This window comes from Penicillium verrucosum (genome assembly GCF_028828655.1).
Source record: "Penicillium verrucosum strain IBT 35672 chromosome Unknown utg000001l_segment0_segment0, whole genome shotgun sequence".
In the NCBI taxonomy this organism is placed as follows: Eukaryota; Fungi; Ascomycota; class Eurotiomycetes; order Eurotiales; family Aspergillaceae; genus Penicillium; species Penicillium verrucosum.
This window is the reverse complement of record NW_026643210.1, coordinates 11,171,482-11,189,889: the sequence shown is the minus strand read 5'-3', so window position 1 is coordinate 11,189,889 and position 18,408 is coordinate 11,171,482. Positions and strand designations below refer to the sequence as shown.

The window sequence follows — 18,408 nt, the reverse complement described above, 5'->3', positions numbered from 1 at the left end:
TATGTGAACGGAGTCATGTGCATGACGATACCCTTATCGATCATTTGGTTCTCTTTCATTTTTGGTCGTGGTCCACGGTGTGACTGAGTGTTGCATTTCGCTCTCTCTCTATCTCTCTCTCTGTGTGTGGGCTCTTCATCTCTCCCATCCTGAGTCCCTTCCCTCTCTCTACCTTCTCGTTTCGTTTTGTGTCTTACTATATTTTTGGGGGGTTGGACCGTATCTGACGCTTTAACGGACTATAACTATGGGAGCTTTTGATATATTTTTATGATCTGAATATGACTGGAACGCATTGATGCTGCTTTTCTTCTAGTCACCATTTATGTACAAAACCATTCAAAGAGACCATACACTGAGACTAAGTAATAGTAAGAAAACCCCAGAACCGGAATAGGGAATGAGGCAATGACTTGCAGGTGACGTCGACGGGGAATTTAGCTCTCCGGGACTGGGCCTTGGTTCATCCCCACTTGTAACCCTGTACGTTTCCACCCGAGTTGGGAAGATATTACAGACATTTTAAGAGAAATTGAGGGATTGGAATAATTAGTGAACAAGATCCAGTGGTCAATTGATATATTAAAAGTAACACAGTATCTGAGAGGGGAAAAGAAATAAAGGAATAAGGAAAGAAAATAAACGGCAGAGGCAAGTTCTAGTACATGCGGACAAGGACTGAGAACAAGACGTCATAGTCGACTCTTTCCCCGGTCTTGAGAACTACCTATAAAACCAAGGATACTCCGACCTTTTAACCCCAGCATTTACTCCAATTACACACTCTCTACATCTTCCCCTCCCAACACTCCACTACACATCATGTCGAAGAACCGGGTTCCATTGTTTCTGGGTCTCGCTGCAGCGGGCGCAGGCGGTTACTACTTGTACTCTGCCGGCGGCGATCCTTCAGCAGCAAAGCACCAAATGAGAAGTACGTGCCCTGTCTGACAAATTCCCCAATCCTATTGAATTGCCGGGACATTGAGCTAACTCTCCTCTTTCACTCCAGTCGATGCCGAAAAGGCACGTGAGAAGCTCCCAGGTACACAAAACGCCGAGAAGGTTGGCACGGATGTCGGCAAGGAAGCCGGTGCCAATATCGATGATGCCGTAAGTCATGTTCTGTTCATAGTGGTTAATACGACAGGCCATACTAACCATCCCAATTCTAGATCGCCAGAGCCCGCGCTGAAGGCAAGCGCATCCCCGAGTTAGCTCAAGATGGCAAGGAAAAGCTTGATGAGCTCCGAGACGAAGCAAAGGCCAAGTTCAATACCAATCGGGAGAAGGTCAACAGCAGTGTTAACCACATTGATCGCGAGGTCGAGCAAAAAGCGGCTGATGCCAAGGGTGCTGTCTCTGGCTGGTTGGGTGGCAAAAAATAAGCCTTCTTTTTGCCCTTGAGCCTCGACGATTTAATATTATTATTTATTACGACGATGGTCGGTTGGGGAATATCACGAATAATTCCATGTCTATGAAACTTGTGCGTGTTTCTTGTTGTAAATGTAAGTATCCATGTAGTTGAAGTTCGTGTATGCCGAGTATGCAATGCATCCGGTGTTGGTCTGTGAGGGCGCGTCATGAAACGGATTATTGTCATCCAGTCCCTTCTTGATAGTAGAGACCAATTTGGAATTGATTTTCTGCCATGCATCGGAGCAAAGAAATGTCTTGACGCTAAGCTTGGACATCTTGACATTCCAATGCCGGAGTATTACCGTAGCGACGAGAATGCCTGGGCTTGGAACTGTCTTGTATTTTATACTCAATTCTTTTTTCTACAGTTTATTATATCAAGACTTATGCCTTCTTTTTGAAACCAGTCCGCTCATATTTCCATACGGAGTATTTGAATTGAAGTTCATATAGATCCCGCCCACGCGTTTCCATTTAGCCCGAAACGGCTAGTGTTGATTTTTCAACGCGCCCTCGAACGCGTCTCTCCTTTGCACCTTCTCTGACATCTCCCACTTTCCACTTCCCACTTTCCACTTTGTGCACTTTCCCACTTCTTATTTGTTCTAATATCTCGGTATCTCTTACTTTGTCTATTATAATACAGTTGTATCCATCGCCCTTTCTTCATATCCTCCCACGACCGGCAGAAAAATTTTCAGCAGTCGCGATGCCGCGCACCTCCCGGTCAAGTTGCGTTGCCCAGCCAGCCATTCAAGCCTTCACTCGGGCAACCAAAGCCGGCATTACTCCGCAGCTACCTGCAAAGAAGATAGCATCTCTTCCAGTCTCGCCTTCCAAAAAACGCAAACTGCAGGAACTCGAGAACTTCGACAACGGTAGCAGGCAGGCACCAATTGAGGAGGAAGGCACGCCCTCGAAAACTTTGCGGCTCAATGAATTATCCGTTTCCTCACCACACAGCGGCCACTATGCCTCTCCAAAGAAAGCTTCGCCCGCGAAGACCCCGAGTCGGACCCCGAGTCGACGGGTTGCCCCTGTCAAGCAAGCGCCCTCGACACCCGCGACCCCTTCAAAGCAACGAACCTTGAACTTCGAGAAGGTTTTTCCGGTGCACGAGGAAACCCCAGCTATCGAGCGGCCTGCGTTCTTCAACGATATTCTCAACCTTCACTCCTCCTTTGTGCAGGCTTTCTCCATTCACATGGCCCACAATGGCGCAAATACCCCTGCGGACCTCCGAGAATTCCTTGGCAGCGTGACCCGCCTCTGGAATAAGCGCAAGGTGCAGACGAAGGACTTGCAGCGTCTTGTGTGGGTTTGGGATCAGAGTTCGAAAGCGAAACACATTTCATATCGTCTGGCAAATTATGGACTCGGCAAAATTTGCATGGAGCGCACCGTCCAGGTCAATGTGCAGCCTCCAGCTTTGCAAGACTCGTTCGAAGAAACCTTGGACTTGCTGTGGGAAAAGGCCCCAGAGGCCCTTCGGGATGCCAATGAGGAAGCCCAAGCAACTCTGTTCATCGAGTCTCTCGGTCTCTCCACAATCCACGAGTCCCTTACCCCTTTCACTGTTTTCCAGAAAGGCCAGCAACGACTCCAGGATCTAAAGGGTGGTTTGCTCCGCTTGAAAGCCGAGAGAATGCGCTCAGAGTCAGCAGAGACGACTCCCCTGGAGCGGACGGCAACGATCAGCCGCCGCCAGGGCCTGCTGGATCGCATTAAGAATAAGGAGCTACGCCAGTCCAAGCTCCCTCCCCCGCCTGCTAAGAAGGAACTCGTGCGACATGCAGCCCTCGATCGGGTGGAGGAGGTAGCTGGAATTCTGGCGCTGTTGCGTCCCGCAGGGTATGTGGGCAATGGTATCAAAGCCATGCTTGCAGCCCAACGCAAGCCCTTCAAGCTCGATGTGATGGTCGAGCATGTCCGTGACTCGGTTCGCAGCGAGATTCCCCGTGAGGAGGTGGAGATGTGTCTTGAGATTCTGTCGGATACAAAGGTGGCTGGTGACTGGATCAGTATGGTTACTGTTGGCCAGATGAAATCGGTCGTGTTGAAGTCTTGCAAAGATGTCTCTGCCAAAGATATCGGCGCCAGGGCCGCCCAGCTGAAGGCTGACTGGGAGAAGTCTGCGTCTTGTGTACAGACTACTCTCTTGTGATTTTCTTGTGATTTTCTCCTTTTTTGGTTTACTCTTTTGCTTTTCATTGTTGGATACCTCGCATCCGCAGAGCCGGTCTGCTCGCGGTTTTGCATCAGCGCTCGATACCCTGTACTTTATCATATGTCTATTAGCATTAAACACTACCTTATGTAGTACTTAGCAATTAGGTCCTTGGACACCCAATCATAATACCATTACTACACCACAACGCTAATTGACGGTAAATCTGCTGCCGAAAATGGCTACCTGGTTTAAGCTCCCTGATCACTGGAACACAAAACCAGGCAAAGGGCTATAAAAATATAAACCAGGCCAGACAAGGCATATGGCACGAAGTCTATGTTCTCGAGGATTGGAGACAGCATGATCAAATGTGACCTCGGCGATAGATATGGAGTATATGTCCTAGTAACAGTCCTCCTGCGGGATAGTCCTTTTGAAGGTACTTTCAGGTTTTCTGGTGTATCCAATTCTAGTTTACAAAAACAAATGATTCGTAAGAGGGAATTGCAACTCATTATATTCGGGGAAACACTAAGAAAAGCACTTCCAGGCGGCCAAAGCTTTTGGGGATGTAAAGCGTATCCAGACCTATTATTTCATTATGGCCAAAGGGGGTGTCCGCAAACTTAGAAAGAGTGATTGTCCTATGGTTAATATTAGGCAGTATACTCGGGTTGGTTCTCTCCGAACATCACTACTGGCCGCCATTAGTACCATGAAGCGCCATCCGCCAGGTAAAATTGCAGCAGCAAGCAAGGTTGAAGAACAAAATCCAGCGAAATAGACCTGACTGAGAGTTTCCAGACAGGGTTTTTCAAGCCCTAGAGCCTTTCCAGATATCAGAGCTTAAATTCTTCTTGTAGAGCAATATCATATTGTTCTTTGTCGTTCACCTTTTGGTCAATGAATTTCAGCGCATTAAATGTCCAATAAGGCGCCGTAACAACCCAGAAATCTGGGTCACCACTATCAGCTTTTGAAAACTTTGGTTGAATATAATCGTAGAAAACTTTGAAAAGGGCCGTGGGGCTATGTAGCGCGAGAGAGAACCAGAAGGTTCCGTTATCCCAGCCTTGTTGCATCGCAGGGTATAAGAAAGGTGGTGATGGCAGAGCCGTCTGTTCAACTTCCAATGCTGTCATAAATTCTTTGTGAAGGATTTCATAATCTTTCATATCAATCATATCGATAGCTTGGTTTGATAGCCAATATGGGGGTGGATCATTTCTAGAGGCTGAGAGCATGCCCATTCAAGATCGATAAAACATTGCACATTCCACTCGTCATCCACAAATATATTGTTGGGATGGATATCCGTCAAGGTTAGAAAGAACGGGCCGGTCATAGTAGCAAGCCAAATGCTCCTCATCACCATTAATGCTGATGTCTGATACATGCCGTCCCCGAAATTTTGTACAGAGTTTGGTTGGTAGCGTAGACGGTTTTCATGGAATGAAAGAATATCATGGATATACGAATCGACGGAGGTGTATGCCCTATCCCGCGGGATATCAACAGGTATTTGCTCGTTTTCTAATTGCTGAATTTGAAGAGTGAGTGGCCTATTCTCCAGCTGCAGATAGCCTCCCTCATCTAGAATAAATGAGCCGATTTTTGGTAATGGAGTGCGTGCCAATGCGAGAAGGGTGCGAGAGAGACCGTGAAAGAGATTGGTCCGTAGTTTTGGGTCATGGCGACCCTCTTCCCATGATTTAGAGAGCATTTTACCCTGGCATGGCTTAATGTACTCAATCAAGAGATAGCCAGTGTTCAAAGAAGATACGTTGGGCAGCGGGATATAACGAGAAGGGCTAGTATAGCCAAACCATTCTAGAATTCGGCGTCGAAACTTCTCCAGTAAGCGAGGGAGAAATGGTCGGTTATCAAGAGCAGTAAACTATTAGGCTTAGTGAGCAGATAATAGAGGGATTTGTATTAACAGACATACAGTTTTTCCCGACCTCAGTCCAAACCCATACAAATATGGGATGGGAACATCAGGGCAATTCGTTTGGAGCCACGCATATGTTCCTGCTTCACACAGTATCTTCTCATCGGCATTTCCCGGATAACAAATATCTCCAATTCGGTACGGAAGAGGGAAGCGTATGATGAGCTGCTTGTTTTGGCCTGGAACATCAAAATCGACGAGGATGCAAATATTGAAGCTGCCTCGCATCCACTGGTCAGGCTCAGCAACGTGGAAGTTTTCTGCAGGACTCCCAATGTGCTGAGCGACGATAGATTTTATCAAGTCGCGGTTGCGGTACAAGTAAGAAACTCTGTTGAGCCCAATAGCCCAGTTCATGAAGAACATTAGCTTCGCACTCTTTCGCCGCAGAGTATGTAATGGTTCCATTGAGAAGGTTGCGAGGCTTCAGCGTAGCTGAAGTACTACTATGGTTGTCGGTCATTTTGAAATCGAGGTTCACCGAAACGAAAAGGAATGTAGAGAATAGGTAGGAATATGGAGTACTCCGTAGATCCCACCCACTTAACGCGCGACGCGTGCACGGACCACACGAATTCTGGCAGCGCGTCGAATTGGACTCGTCCAAACTACCTTGACACCAGCATTTACATTGTCCTTTGCTGCATTTCTTTTCACATCAACCGACACCATGTCTTCCCGACCTGACTTGAAGGTATGGATTGAACTATCGGATATTCCTAAGCCCACAAATACAGCATTCACTAACTCAAACACCCTGAATCGACACAGGTCGACGACGAAGTCGGCTTCATTGGTTTCTACCGTGGCCTCCCTACACCCGATAATAATGAAACCGTCCGCGTATTTGATCGAGGCGACTGGTACTCCTCACACGGCGCCGATGCTGAATTCATCGCACGCACCGTCTACAAAACAACCTCCGTGCTGCGCAACCTAGGCCGCAGCGAAACAGGAGGCCTCCCCTCGGTCACGATGAGCGTCACAGTTTTCCGAAACTTCCTCCGCGAAGCCCTCTTCCGCCTGAACAAGCGTGTCGAAATTTTTGCCTCGGCCGGCTCGGGAAAGAGCAACTGGAAATTGACGAAACAAGCCAGTCCCGGTAACCTGCAAGACGTGGAAGAAGAGCTCGGCAGCGTGGGCGCGCTGTCAATGGATTCCTCGCCCATTATTCTCGCCGTGAAGATCTCCGCTCGCGCAGCCGAGGCCCGGAATGTCGGCGTGTGCTTTGCTGATGCGAGCGTCCGCGAGCTGGGCGTGAGTGAATTCCTCGATAACGATATCTACTCCAATTTCGAGTCGTTGGTTATTCAACTCGGCGTCAAAGAGTGTCTTGTGACCATGGATGTAGCTCGCAAGGATGTTGAGCTGGCGAAGATCCGCGCTATCGCCGATAGCTGTGGGATTGCTATCTCTGAGAGACCTGTTGCCGACTTCGGTGTTAAGGATATCGAGCAGGATCTTACGCGATTGTTGAGGGATGAGCGGTCAGCCGGTACGCTGCCTCAGACGGAGCTGAAACTTGCTATGGGGTCTGCGTCCGCGCTGATTAAGTATCTCAATGTCTTGACTGATCCTACGAACTTCGGCCAGTACCAGCTCTACCAGCATGACCTATCGCAGTATATGAAGCTTGATGCATCGGCCCTCCGCGCGCTGAACCTTATGCCTGGCCCGCGGGATGGGGCTAAGAGTATGAGCTTGTTCGGTTTGCTGAATCACTGCAAGACACCTGTGGGGAGTCGCTTGCTAGCCCAATGGTTGAAGCAGCCTCTGATGGACCTGGCTGCGATAGAGCAACGGCAGCAGTTGGTTGAGGCATTCGTTGTTAACACTGAGCTGCGCCAGACTATGCAGGAGGAACATTTACGTTCCATTCCGGATCTTTACCGGTTGGCTAAACGTTTCCAGCGGAAACAGGCCAACTTGGAAGATGTTGTCCGAGCATACCAGGTTGCCATTCGTCTGCCTGGATTTGTGAGCACGCTAGGTGATGTGATGGATGAGGAGTATCAAACCCCTCTAGAGACGGAATACACGTCTAAGCTCCGTGGTTATTCTGACAGTTTGGCCATGCTTGAAGAGATGGTTGAAACAACAGTGGATCTTGCTGCCCTGGAGAATCACGAATTCATTATCAAACCAGAGTTCGATGACGGTTTGCGAGTCATCAGAAAGAAGCTGGACAAGCTGCGATACGACATGGATATGGAACACCGTCGAGTTTCTAAGGATTTGAATCAAGACATGGAGAAAAAGCTCTTTATGGAGAATCACCGTGTACACGGTTGGTGCTTCCGTCTCACCCGAAATGAGGCGGGCTGCATTCGCAATAAGAAAGAGTACCAGGAGTGTTCGACGCAGAAGAACGGCGTATACTTCACCACATCCAACATGCAGTCCCTTCGCCGAGAGCATGACCAACTGTCCTCGAACTACAACCGAACCCAAACTGGTCTTGTTAACGAGGTCGTCAACGTTGCTGCTTCGTATTGCCCCGTGTTGGAGCAACTCGCTGGTGTACTAGCACATCTCGATGTCATTGTAAGCTTTGCCCATGCTTCGATGCATGCACCTTCTGGATACGTTCGCCCAAAGATGCACCCCCGGGGAACTGGAAACACCGTTCTGAAGGAAGCTCGGCACCCTTGCATGGAGATGCAGGACGATATTTCATTCATTACGAATGATGTCTCCTTAATTCGCGATGAATCATCTTTCCTCATCATCACTGGTCCCAACATGGGCGGCAAATCTACATACATCCGACAGATTGGTGTGATCGCACTCATGGCACAGACCGGCTGCTTTGTCCCTTGTACCGAGGCCGAGCTGACCATTTTCGACTGCATTCTTGCTCGAGTTGGAGCCAGCGACTCGCAGCTCAAGGGTGTATCGACGTTCATGGCGGAAATGCTTGAAACATCCAACATCCTCAAGTCCGCCACCTCGGAGTCCCTGATTATCATCGATGAACTCGGCCGTGGAACTAGCACATACGACGGCTTCGGCCTGGCGTGGGCTATCTCAGAACATATTGTCACTGAGATCCGTTGCTTTGGCCTGTTCGCAACTCACTTCCACGAGCTCACTGCCTTGGCAGACCGATATGAAAAGGCCGTCAAGAACCTGCACGTCGTGGCATTCATTGGAAACGGCAATGAGGGCGAGAGTGAAGCTGAAACCGAGGAAAAGAAAAAGCGCCAGGTCACCCTTCTCTACCGTGTGGAACCTGGAATCTGTGATCAGTCTTTCGGTATTCATGTCGCCGAGCTCGTGCGCTTCCCGGATAAGGTTGTCAATATGGCCCGTCAGAAGGCTGAGGAACTTGAAGATTTCACCTCGGCAGCAACTGAAGATGGGCAGGCACAGCCTTCTGCGCCCTCGCTTGACAAATACTCCCAGGAAGAGGTGGAAGAGGGAAGTGCGCTCCTCAAGGGAATGCTGCTGAAATGGAAAGCGGCAACTGAGGGCAAAGAGATGACAGCAGAGGAGAAGCGACAGGTCATGCGTGATCTGGCTCAGACTGATGAAAAATTACAAGCAAATAAGGTGTTCCAAGGTATCAAGGCTCTATAAGGTTGTGAGCTGTTCATGGGTTTGGCGTTCATGGAAGGCAAGGGTTTGAAAAGGCATTGTTGTGTACTCATAATTTTGCATGTCAAGATGAACTAGAATTATATTTTCTACTATAATCCCTTCTGGATTCTCCTTGTAGCAGGTCACTAACGTAGTTGTATACCCCGTTAATATAGAGGCCAGTCACGTGTAGGTCGGTCGGTCTAGATGATCAACGCGGGATGTGACGAAGCAACTTTATTCCCAAATCCAAGTCGTCATTCTTTTTATTATCTTCAATCCGTTCCTTCGAGGCTTAAGCTTACAAGAAAAACTTCTACTCCTGGTCTTATCCTATCGCTGTGCCTCTAAACCACCCTCGACTACCTCATCTAGCTATGCGCGCAAGCTAAACGCGGACGGCCTGAACCACCTCGATTCATGCACCCCTTTTCCGTCCTCACTCTTGGGATCTTCGTTGCGGGCTATATTACCGCGAGGTGGGACCTTGTTACCCGTCTATACGAATTGGCCATATTCGCCTGGGATCACGGTGTCGTGGTATGTCTTCCATTGGCCATCGGCCATCGGTCCTTAGCTCCCCTCCGCTTGCGACTTTATCAGCTTGGTGCCAGCCCACGTTATATCTGCAACGTCACTAATTTGTGTTATATTTAGACACGAACTGCGAAAGGATTTTTGTTTCTTTCCGTATTCTTTTTCCTCCTCGTCCTGCCAATTAATCACCTCGCATCTAAGGAGGGCCAATTGGTGAGCAACAGCGGAACAACCAAAGCTTTGGGCAGCGATCGAAAGATCAAAGCGCTTAGTGTTAGCTTATGAGTGTTTGCTGACGACTTTGGGGGATATATAGCATCCGCGCCACGTGAATCTCGGCGTCTCCGCGCGCGAACAATTGCGCCGTCGAGGTTCGTTCTGAGACTCAGGTGGAGGATGACAATATGCTCATGAGCGATGGACTGTTGCGGGTATTTTGGCCATATGACCTCCCACGATCCTCGTCCCCGGGTGTGATTGTCGGATGGCGGAACTCGGAGCTTGATTTGTTTGTGCTCACGGTGCTGGAAGATGTCGAGGTAGGTGGCTACAATTGCCTTGTATACTCGTTCGATATAAACTGATTATGCTTGTGATTGAATAGCCTAGGAATGTTGACAATGCTCTCCGGGCTGGCATTCTCTTTCGAAACAGCCCTCACCCGATTGTGCGCATCTTCACTTTATGTGGACGCTCTCAGATGCATGTCCTTGGCTCGACCAACTCTCCCGAGTCTCCGACGTCTTTCAACCCTTCCCACCTTGATGTGACTACAATTGCATCCCCGAAATCTCCTCGCATCTTTTGCCCACCAGAGGCAAACCTGTCTGTCCAGGTTATCATGTACCACCGCCCGCACCCAACACGCATGGAATACATGTCGCTCGATCCGATTTCGCTGGCCTTGGGCGATAAAGCGACAAAGACAGAAGTATGGGGCCCATCATCAGATAAGATCGAATCGGAGGAAGAGGGGGACAAGGCTGGGCCTAAGTTGTTGATTGAGAAGCTCAAGCTTCATACGGTCGTCAAGCACATCCCATCACAGAAGGAGCAAGCCCTCCCGCTCATTATCAACCAAGTCAATTGTGCATATGAGATGGGGCAACTCATGCACAAAAACAGCCATTTAATCGGAATTCGTGCGAAGAGAAGTATGAGCGTCGGAGAACGTGTCGTGGAATCGGCGACAACCCTGTGGGGTTTCATTGTCCTTTGCATTGCTCACGTCTTCTGGCAATGGCTTTGGCCCGTCGTCACCCGCATATTTGTCGTCGGGCTTGTATGTCACCGGTCTGTTGCGGAAATTGTCTTGCGGGTTCTCGAGTGGCGTGCTCGGCCTGATGCCGCTGCTCTCAAGGATATCTCAGCAACAGCCCAACAGGTTGATATAAGGTTGCAACAATTTTGTTACTGGCCGATTCAATATGTTAAGCTTCGTCAAAGAAAGGATAACTGGGAGAGTGTCACAACCAGTCATCCAGACTATATTCGGTTCTACAACAGTCTGTGGCTTGTCGCCAATGATGTGATCATTGGGATTGCGTTGGGATCCTACATTATTGACAACGCGAACTGGGTCGCCTCGCAAATCAACACTGTCTTGACTGGCTGGACAGTGGAGGGGCTGCAGCGCACCATTTCGTGGTTAATGGATTGGCCAGCTGGCTTGAAACTCAACAATGAGCTTGCGGCGTTCCTCGGTGACTTGTTCCTATGGGTCATTGAAAACTGGGCAGCTTGCATTGCCAACCTTCAACCTTACCTTCCTGCTGTCATCTACATTGTTGGATGTTCAAGCTTTGCGGGGGCTAGCATGCCCATCGCTCTCTTCTCTGACCTTCTTTCGATTCTGACGGTCCACATTTACTCCTTCTACATTGCCTCTGCTCGTATCTTCAACTGGCAACTCACCATTATCATTTCTCTTTTCCATCTTTTCCGTGGAAAGAAACGCAACGTACTCCGCAATCGAATCGATTCATGTGACTACGACCTCGACCAACTCCTCCTTGGCACTATACTTTTCACAGTCCTGTTCTTCCTACTGCCTACAGTTGTGGTGTTCTACCTAACCTTTGCCTCGGCCCGGATGTTAATTATATCAATGAAGGCAGCGCTTGACACCTGCCTCGCATTCTTAAATCATTTCCCGCTCTTCGCGTTGATGCTCCGCGTGAAAGACTCGCGACGGCTACCTGGGGGTATCCGATTCGAGCTTCGGAATGAACCTGACAAAAGCCCAGCGGAAACGGACTCGTCTGCACTGGTTTCTTACATCCACCTTGAGGTATGTCTCCGTACTTACCCAAACATCGCCTCAGAAAACTGACACAGATTCTAGTCTATTCCCCTCCCCCTGCGTGCCATGTTCGACCAATACTTCCAGCTGGGCCACCGGCTCCGAAAACACTACCTCGCGCCTCGCGTTATCTTCTGCCTTATGACCGGCCGTTTTGTGCCACCCATCCACCGCCGCAACCTCTATAGCATGCAATACAGCATGCTACCTGCCCGTCGAGCTGGTATGGTAGAGGTGTGGACATTGCTCACACAGCCCAAGAAAGGCAGTAGTGGAAGCAGTGGCTCTGGCTCAATGGGTGGAGGTATTGGATCCTTGAGTCATCCGATAGCCAAGGTCCCGGCCAATTACGGTCAGGGTGATCTTCGGAGACGGGGTCATCGCTGATATCAATAGACGAACTCTTCTTGTATATAATGATAATGTTCTTATCTAAGTTAATATTCTTAATGTTGCCTTGTCACTATAAAGTAGGAACACCTCCGGAGCAGAATAGACATATCAGTATATTTAGTTAAGAGGCGAGATATGCTATGTACACAGAATGATCTCCAAAAGCCGACGCCGTTGAACTCCTGTCCACGAAATTACATAGTATACATGGGAAATGCATGTCATCGCTGAAAAGGCCAAATGGGGCCAGAGCCAGGCTGCCCCTACAATCCTCCAAGAGGAAGGTGGGTTCGTAGAGGGGCCAGATGTCCCTCTTCATGATTTCTTGAGGAACTCTGCGTCTGTTTCACTGCTGCCGCTCTTTCGGGCATCATCCACCATGGCATCAATGCCCCGTTCCTTGAGAACTTTCTGCAAGCATTACGATACCTCTGTCAGACATATTGAACGACTCGGGATATATGGAGATATAATAGAGGACATTAGGCAAGGCAGGACTCACGGTCAAACATCCTTTGTAGTTCTTAAATAATGCTTCGCAGTCATTGGATGAAGTGTTGCCTCGCAGATATTCTGTTCTAGAATTAGCTGCTGTTGTTTATGCCTATGAATGAGGCATAGATGCATACTCTCGCTATACCACTTGAGAAAGCAAGTATCATATTTCCTGGTAGATATATTAGCTTTTGGTTAACATGTGGAGGCTAGATATGTTCAACTAGGACTCACTCTTTGATATCGTTACATTCGGGGGCGATAGAAGCTGCCATATTGGGCGTAATAGGAGATTATTTATTAAATAATATCCCGCAGACCTTGTACTCTTCTTGCTAGTCGAAATTTGAGTATTTTAGAGAAATGAGAGGAAAGAATGCGGTGACGACTTGAAGATCGGCGGAAGTCCATACAAATATCGCCACTCTGGGAAGGCGGTCAGGGCGGGCCTACCATTTCTCCATTGTCATTTTCTCGCCGCGACTTTTTTTTCTGAGACCTTGGATCTACATGTCACTGCTGTTCCGCGTTTCTTTTCCTCATTTTTCCTTTCGCCAGATCTAGTGAACTGGAGCTCTGCTAGTCATCATGGACTCTGCAGAATTTGCCCCGTTCCAGGACAAGTTAACCTCTGCTCTGGTGCAGGTGACTCGAACTGTCGGACAGCTCTCATCTGAAGACCTGAACTTCCATCGCACCTCCAGCGCAGAGTTTTCCGAGTCGCTGGATGAACAGAGCGCGCGCATTATTGCGCTGACCTCCGCCGTTATCAAAGCTGCCACCGCCGGCACCGATGTGACGGGACCAACCCTCCACGATGAGGATTCCGTCGAGGACAATTGGCGTGGCGTGGTGGATGTGATTGACTCGCTCTTGGAAAAGGCCGATGCCTGCTTGGATGAATTCACTGGTGTGATTAAGAAGCTCAGTCCTTCGCAGGAAGAACAGGCACCGATCAAGAGAGCGCCCAACTTCCCGACTATTTACGACTATGGTCCCTCCAAGATCCCCAAGCCGCAATTGCTGTTCAATCGCAAACCGGATAACACTGATATGGGCCCCTTCAAACCTCTCCTCAAGACCAAGCCCCATGCGATTGTTCCGTTGGAGAAATGCTTGAAGACCAAGAAGATGGAAGGTGGAATTGGTTATCCTCACCCCTACGAGGCGGAGATTCTTGCTTCGGAGTACCCGAAGCCAGTCTACCAGGTCTCCCCTCCCGTTGAGTATTTGCCTTTCGAGAGCACCACGGCTACTTTTGTCGATACTTTGGATGGAGTCAAGGAAATGCTGAAGGAGCTCAAGAAAGCGAAAGAAATCGCTATCGATTTGGAGCACCACGACGTCCACTCGTACCACGGTCTTGTCTCTTTGATGCAAATAAGCACCCGCGACAAGGATTGGGTTGTGGATACCCTGCAACCCTGGAGAGAAGAGTTGCAGATGCTGAACGAGGTTTTTGCGGATCCGAAGATATTGAAGGTCCTGCACGGTTCCACCATGGATATCATCTGGCTGCAACGTGACTTGGGCCTGTATGTGGTTGGGATGTTCGATACTTTCCACGCTGCATCTGCACTAGGTTTCCCAAAGCGAAGCTTGAAGTTCCTGTTGAGCAAGTTCGTCAACTTCGAAGCTGATAAACGGTATCAGACCGCTGATTGGCGGGCTCGCCCACTTCCACCGGCCATGTTTGACTATGCACGTTCCGATACGCATTATCTTCTTTACATCTACGACCGCCTACGAAACGACCTGATCGACAACTCCACCGAAGAGGCGAGCCACATTGATTACGTTAACGAGCGGTCTAAACATGAGGCCCTTCAACGCTATGAACGCCCTGTATATGATGCCGTCAATGGACATGGCCCTGGAGGCTGGTACGATCTGTTGTGGCGCAATTCGGCCAACTTTCCCAAGGAGCAATTCGCTGTCTTCAAGGCTGTTCACCAATGGCGCGATGAAGTAGCGCGCGCTGAGGACGAGGGTTGGCAGTGCGTTTTCCCCAAGCACATGCTTTTCAAGCTTGCCACGATGATGCCGCTTGATTTGGGATCACTATTCCATACCCTATCACCCATGACTCCCATTACGAAGGAGCGGGCACGCGATCTGTTGGAGGTTATCAAGCAAGCCAAGCTTGCCGGTCTTGATGGTCCGGAATGGCGCGATGTGGCACCCCCGAAACACCTCGCAAAGGTTCTACAGACTGCTATCACGGAAGGCGTCAATTTCCCCATTGCTGAACGCTACGAAACGTCTCAATTTTGGGGCAACGTCCTGGAAGCCAGGGACTCACCCCCTCCTCCAGCGTATGCGCTTGCCGCCGGCGCTGAAGCTCTGCGCCTTTCCCTTCCCCTGCCACCCATGCCGATGACCGTGTCCGAAACCCGCGACCACCTCGGCACCGCAAACCAACCCGCTCCAGCCCCCAAGCCCACACCTACTCCGGCTCCCCAAGAGCCAGAGGAGAAGAAGTACTTCACTGTCAAAGACCTCGGCGGTCCCCGCAAGCGAAAGGTCACTCCAGTCAACAACACAGAGCAAGCCCTCTCCACCCCAGCCGACCTTGACGACACAAGCAACGACCCCGACTCCACGCAAAAGAAAAGCAAAAAGTCCCGCAAGGAGAAGAAAGCCAAAAAAGCGAAATCCGACTCCAAGTCCGAGAGCGAGGCTCCGTTCGACTATGGTACCGCCGACGCCGTCCTCAACGCCCCATCTGCTGCCACAGTCGCTCATCCTCGTAAAAAGGCTTTCAATCCGTACACCAAAGCGATGGAGGCCCCCTCAGGCGCGCGGAAGATCAAGCGGGAAATCCCCGGCAAGTCTCTTACATTCCGCCAATAGACGGCTGGTCCGGAGTCACAAAAGGCATTTACGAATGGGGTTTTGGTTGGTTTTCTTTCTTTCTTGTTTAGTTTATTTGTTTAGTTAGCATAGCGATACCCGTGCGTCAGTTGGGGCTCTGGGATTCTACTTCTTGTTATGTACATGTATAGAATATCAGGTTCTTCTCTGCAATGAGATGTAAAGTTTGCATATTCTTGTAGATCAGATTAAAGTTTATTCTTTTTTTTTTTTTCCTCATGGACGATAGTAAGATTTAAAAATGAGACAGTGTTTCAGTAAGCCCACAAGGTTGGTGGCCTGAATTCGCAGGTCTTGATATGCATGATACGCATATGTTGTAGGATAACCGGTCAAGGATATTGAGAAGATTCATCAACTATTGTATTGTTGTAGTGTACAACATTGTTGTAGTTCTTGTGAGCTAATGGCAAAGGGTGTAGATATAGTTAGGTATGTTGTACTCCGTATGGGGTAAGAGTCAACGACATCATCGCCCCCTCTGCATTGACCATTCCCCGCTATAAAAAAAAAAAAAAGAAAAGAAATAAATGCAGAGTCCCATGGATCGCAACATGGGTATTCTATACTTTTTGTACACCTGTTCTAGGTATATTGGTGCGATCATATCCGCTTTTATGAGTTCAGAAGTAAGACAACTGTGAAATTGGAGATAATTATATGCGTGTGGAGTACAAAGTACAGAGTAGTAATTCAAGTATTCATGAATCAGTATACTCCGTACTCCGTACATAGAATATACTCCATACGCCACAGAAAGGACACATGCAGCCAATGCCGATCCCTACTATATCGCAATGATAGCAGGTGATGAACATGGATTCCCGCGTAAGCGGAAGGATTCCAAGGTTCCCATACAAGCGCGAATTAGCGGAAGCCCGGATCGCTCAAACGGGCCGTCTGTCTAGCACTTGACTAGTTACTCCGTATAAGTACATGACACTTTGATTTTATATGCAAGTAACGAAGGATGATACATATCAGGGGTTGGCCAGTGATCTACAGAGCTTGGGCGTTGTTTCATAATGGACGGGATGGGATATGGGATGCATACTGGCCCGTGTGAATGATCGGCCGGATGGAAATGGATATTTCGAGTCATGTAACTAGCCTTGTAGCCTTGTAGTCATATGTTTTGGCTGTAATCTTAAAATGCATGTCTACATTTTTCATATGCATGCTATGCATTCTACATGTACATACATACATCCTACATGCTGTATGTATTGGATAAGGGAAAGTTCGTGGAGAGAATCGAACTCTCTCCCCCACTCACTCCACTTTCCCGGTTTAATTACCCCTGAGCAAAAAGCATAGACCAGGAATGCATCGACTTTTTGAACTTATAATGTCTGTGTCGAGGGGATTTTAGGAAGGAAAAAAAGCAAAGAGGGTTCAGTGCACCCCCGCATGGTTTTCTTTTAGGATATTAACATTACTATGTAACTACATATAACTATATGTACATATATAATAGTTATATTACTTTTATTGACTCAAAAATTTGATCTTCCAGGGGTTGTCCCAGTCCACTGGTACTGCAAGACCAACCCACTGGTTCAATTCAGGACACATCTATGGAGAGAAGATAGGAGAATATATAAAATAATAGAAAACTATAAAAAATAAAAAAATACGAACCTCCGTACTCCGTACTCCCTTGTCGGATGTAGCCGAGGAGGACTCCGCTATATTCCGAGACAAATCCATACTCATGCACAGTACGGAGTACTTTAGTGGTATGATTCTTGGAAGAATGAGGCCAGAAGTACGGAGTATGTTACTACCTAGTTAACTACAGAGTACATACATAGGTAAGTACATATGTACTAAATATTTAATACGGTAGAACATTAAATACGCGTAATTAATTGATAAGCCAACCCCCGAACCCTGGAGTGACCATACTCTTTTTTTGGTATGGGAAATCACTCTTTTATCTCCGTACCCAAGTCCGAATCAACCTGAAACCAGGTTACGATGCCGAGTAGTTCAACACGAATATTGTCTCCATATTCATCTATCTGGTTCTTATTCTGATTACAATTTACAAATATATATATATATATATATTTATATACACGGCATTGAATAATATAAGTACTGTACATAACATTCCCGAGACATCCACATGGAGGTCTCGTGGGTTTAACCTGAATGGGTCCAAGTCTCTTACTCTATAGACGCAGGTACCGATTAGCCCTACCCACCCCTGCAGACATGAAACCGTGTCACCTTTTTGTGATACGTCTTGATTTGTGTGTTCATTTTGCTTTTTCTCATAGCCGTTTAAGAAAGAAGAAAATTAAACATTAAGAAAAAAAAAGAGATCTGACGTCAAGACGTTCTCTTATATGTACTTTGTAAAATATAATGTAAAATATAGTGCACAGTCCGAAGGACGTGGAGCTAAGTACGGAGTGCGCATTGGCCAAATCCTTAGGACAAGGATGTTGATCAAGATCTTCGTACTCCATATGCCAGTCCATAATCTCGAGAAAGGAGGATATTCCTATTAGTGGCGAAGTGCATTGGGCCAGGGGTAAAAAAAAAAAAAAACTTCTCTTGTCTCCTTGCATAACAAGATACGTATCATTCCTATTTTTCCTTTTTATATAACAGAGAAAGCATATTATATTCGGTAAAAAATAATATAAAAAATAATATAAAATAATATAGTTAATA

At 48.0% G+C, this 18,408-nt stretch overlaps 9 protein-coding genes across 9 annotated transcripts; 6 read left to right on the top strand and 3 right to left on the bottom strand.

Moving 5' to 3' along the window:
- Positions 1–822: 822 nt before the first annotated feature.
- Positions 823–1,388, top strand: N7516_004105 (uncharacterized protein; the record flags this gene model as incomplete). Its single annotated transcript, XM_057216825.1, has 3 exons — positions 823–934; positions 1,013–1,113; positions 1,176–1,388. The coding sequence occupies 3 exons, from the start codon at positions 823–825 to the stop codon at positions 1,386–1,388; spliced, it is 426 nt and encodes a 141-aa protein (XP_057078708.1).
- A 90-nt stretch (positions 1,389–1,478) lies between these two features.
- Positions 1,479–1,697, bottom strand: N7516_004104 (uncharacterized protein; the record flags this gene model as incomplete). Its single annotated transcript, XM_057216824.1, has 1 exon — positions 1,479–1,697. The coding sequence occupies one exon, from the start codon at positions 1,695–1,697 to the stop codon at positions 1,479–1,481; it is 219 nt and encodes a 72-aa protein (XP_057078707.1).
- A 434-nt stretch (positions 1,698–2,131) lies between these two features.
- On the top strand, positions 2,132–3,586 carry N7516_004103 (DNA replication factor Cdt1 C-terminal domain-containing protein; the record flags this gene model as incomplete). The annotated part of the gene is made up of 1 exon (XM_057216823.1): positions 2,132–3,586. The coding sequence occupies one exon, from the start codon at positions 2,132–2,134 to the stop codon at positions 3,584–3,586; it is 1,455 nt and encodes a 484-aa protein (XP_057078706.1).
- An 845-nt stretch (positions 3,587–4,431) lies between these two features.
- N7516_004102 (uncharacterized protein) lies at positions 4,432–5,951 on the bottom strand (the record flags this gene model as incomplete). The annotated part of the gene is made up of 3 exons (XM_057216822.1): positions 4,432–4,819; positions 4,873–5,489; positions 5,541–5,951. The coding sequence occupies 3 exons, from the start codon at positions 5,949–5,951 to the stop codon at positions 4,432–4,434; spliced, it is 1,416 nt and encodes a 471-aa protein (XP_057078705.1).
- Positions 5,952–6,213: 262 nt separating this feature from the next.
- N7516_004101 (mismatch repair ATPase MSH2) lies at positions 6,214–9,122 on the top strand (the record flags this gene model as incomplete). Its single annotated transcript, XM_057216821.1, has 2 exons — positions 6,214–6,237; positions 6,315–9,122. The coding sequence occupies 2 exons, from the start codon at positions 6,214–6,216 to the stop codon at positions 9,120–9,122; spliced, it is 2,832 nt and encodes a 943-aa protein (XP_057078704.1).
- Positions 9,123–9,542: 420 nt separating this feature from the next.
- N7516_004100 (uncharacterized protein) lies at positions 9,543–10,041 on the top strand (the record flags this gene model as incomplete). The annotated part of the gene is made up of 3 exons (XM_057216820.1): positions 9,543–9,662; positions 9,780–9,872; positions 9,976–10,041. 3 exons carry the CDS (start codon positions 9,543–9,545, stop codon positions 10,039–10,041), a joined length of 279 nt encoding a protein of 92 aa, XP_057078703.1.
- Positions 10,042–10,063: 22 nt separating this feature from the next.
- Positions 10,064–12,348, top strand: N7516_004099 (phosphatidylinositol N-acetylglucosaminyltransferase; the record flags this gene model as incomplete). Its single annotated transcript, XM_057216819.1, has 3 exons — positions 10,064–10,198; positions 10,264–11,949; positions 12,004–12,348. 3 exons carry the CDS (start codon positions 10,064–10,066, stop codon positions 12,346–12,348), a joined length of 2,166 nt encoding a protein of 721 aa, XP_057078702.1.
- Positions 12,349–12,669: 321 nt separating this feature from the next.
- Positions 12,670–13,124, bottom strand: N7516_004098 (uncharacterized protein; the record flags this gene model as incomplete). Its single annotated transcript, XM_057216818.1, has 4 exons — positions 12,670–12,765; positions 12,857–12,927; positions 12,984–13,021; positions 13,084–13,124. 4 exons carry the CDS (start codon positions 13,122–13,124, stop codon positions 12,670–12,672), a joined length of 246 nt encoding a protein of 81 aa, XP_057078701.1.
- A 313-nt stretch (positions 13,125–13,437) lies between these two features.
- On the top strand, positions 13,438–15,702 carry N7516_004097 (exosome nuclease subunit RRP6; the record flags this gene model as incomplete). Its single annotated transcript, XM_057216817.1, has 1 exon — positions 13,438–15,702. One exon carries the CDS (start codon positions 13,438–13,440, stop codon positions 15,700–15,702), a length of 2,265 nt encoding a protein of 754 aa, XP_057078700.1.
- Positions 15,703–18,408: the final 2,706 nt, after the last annotated feature.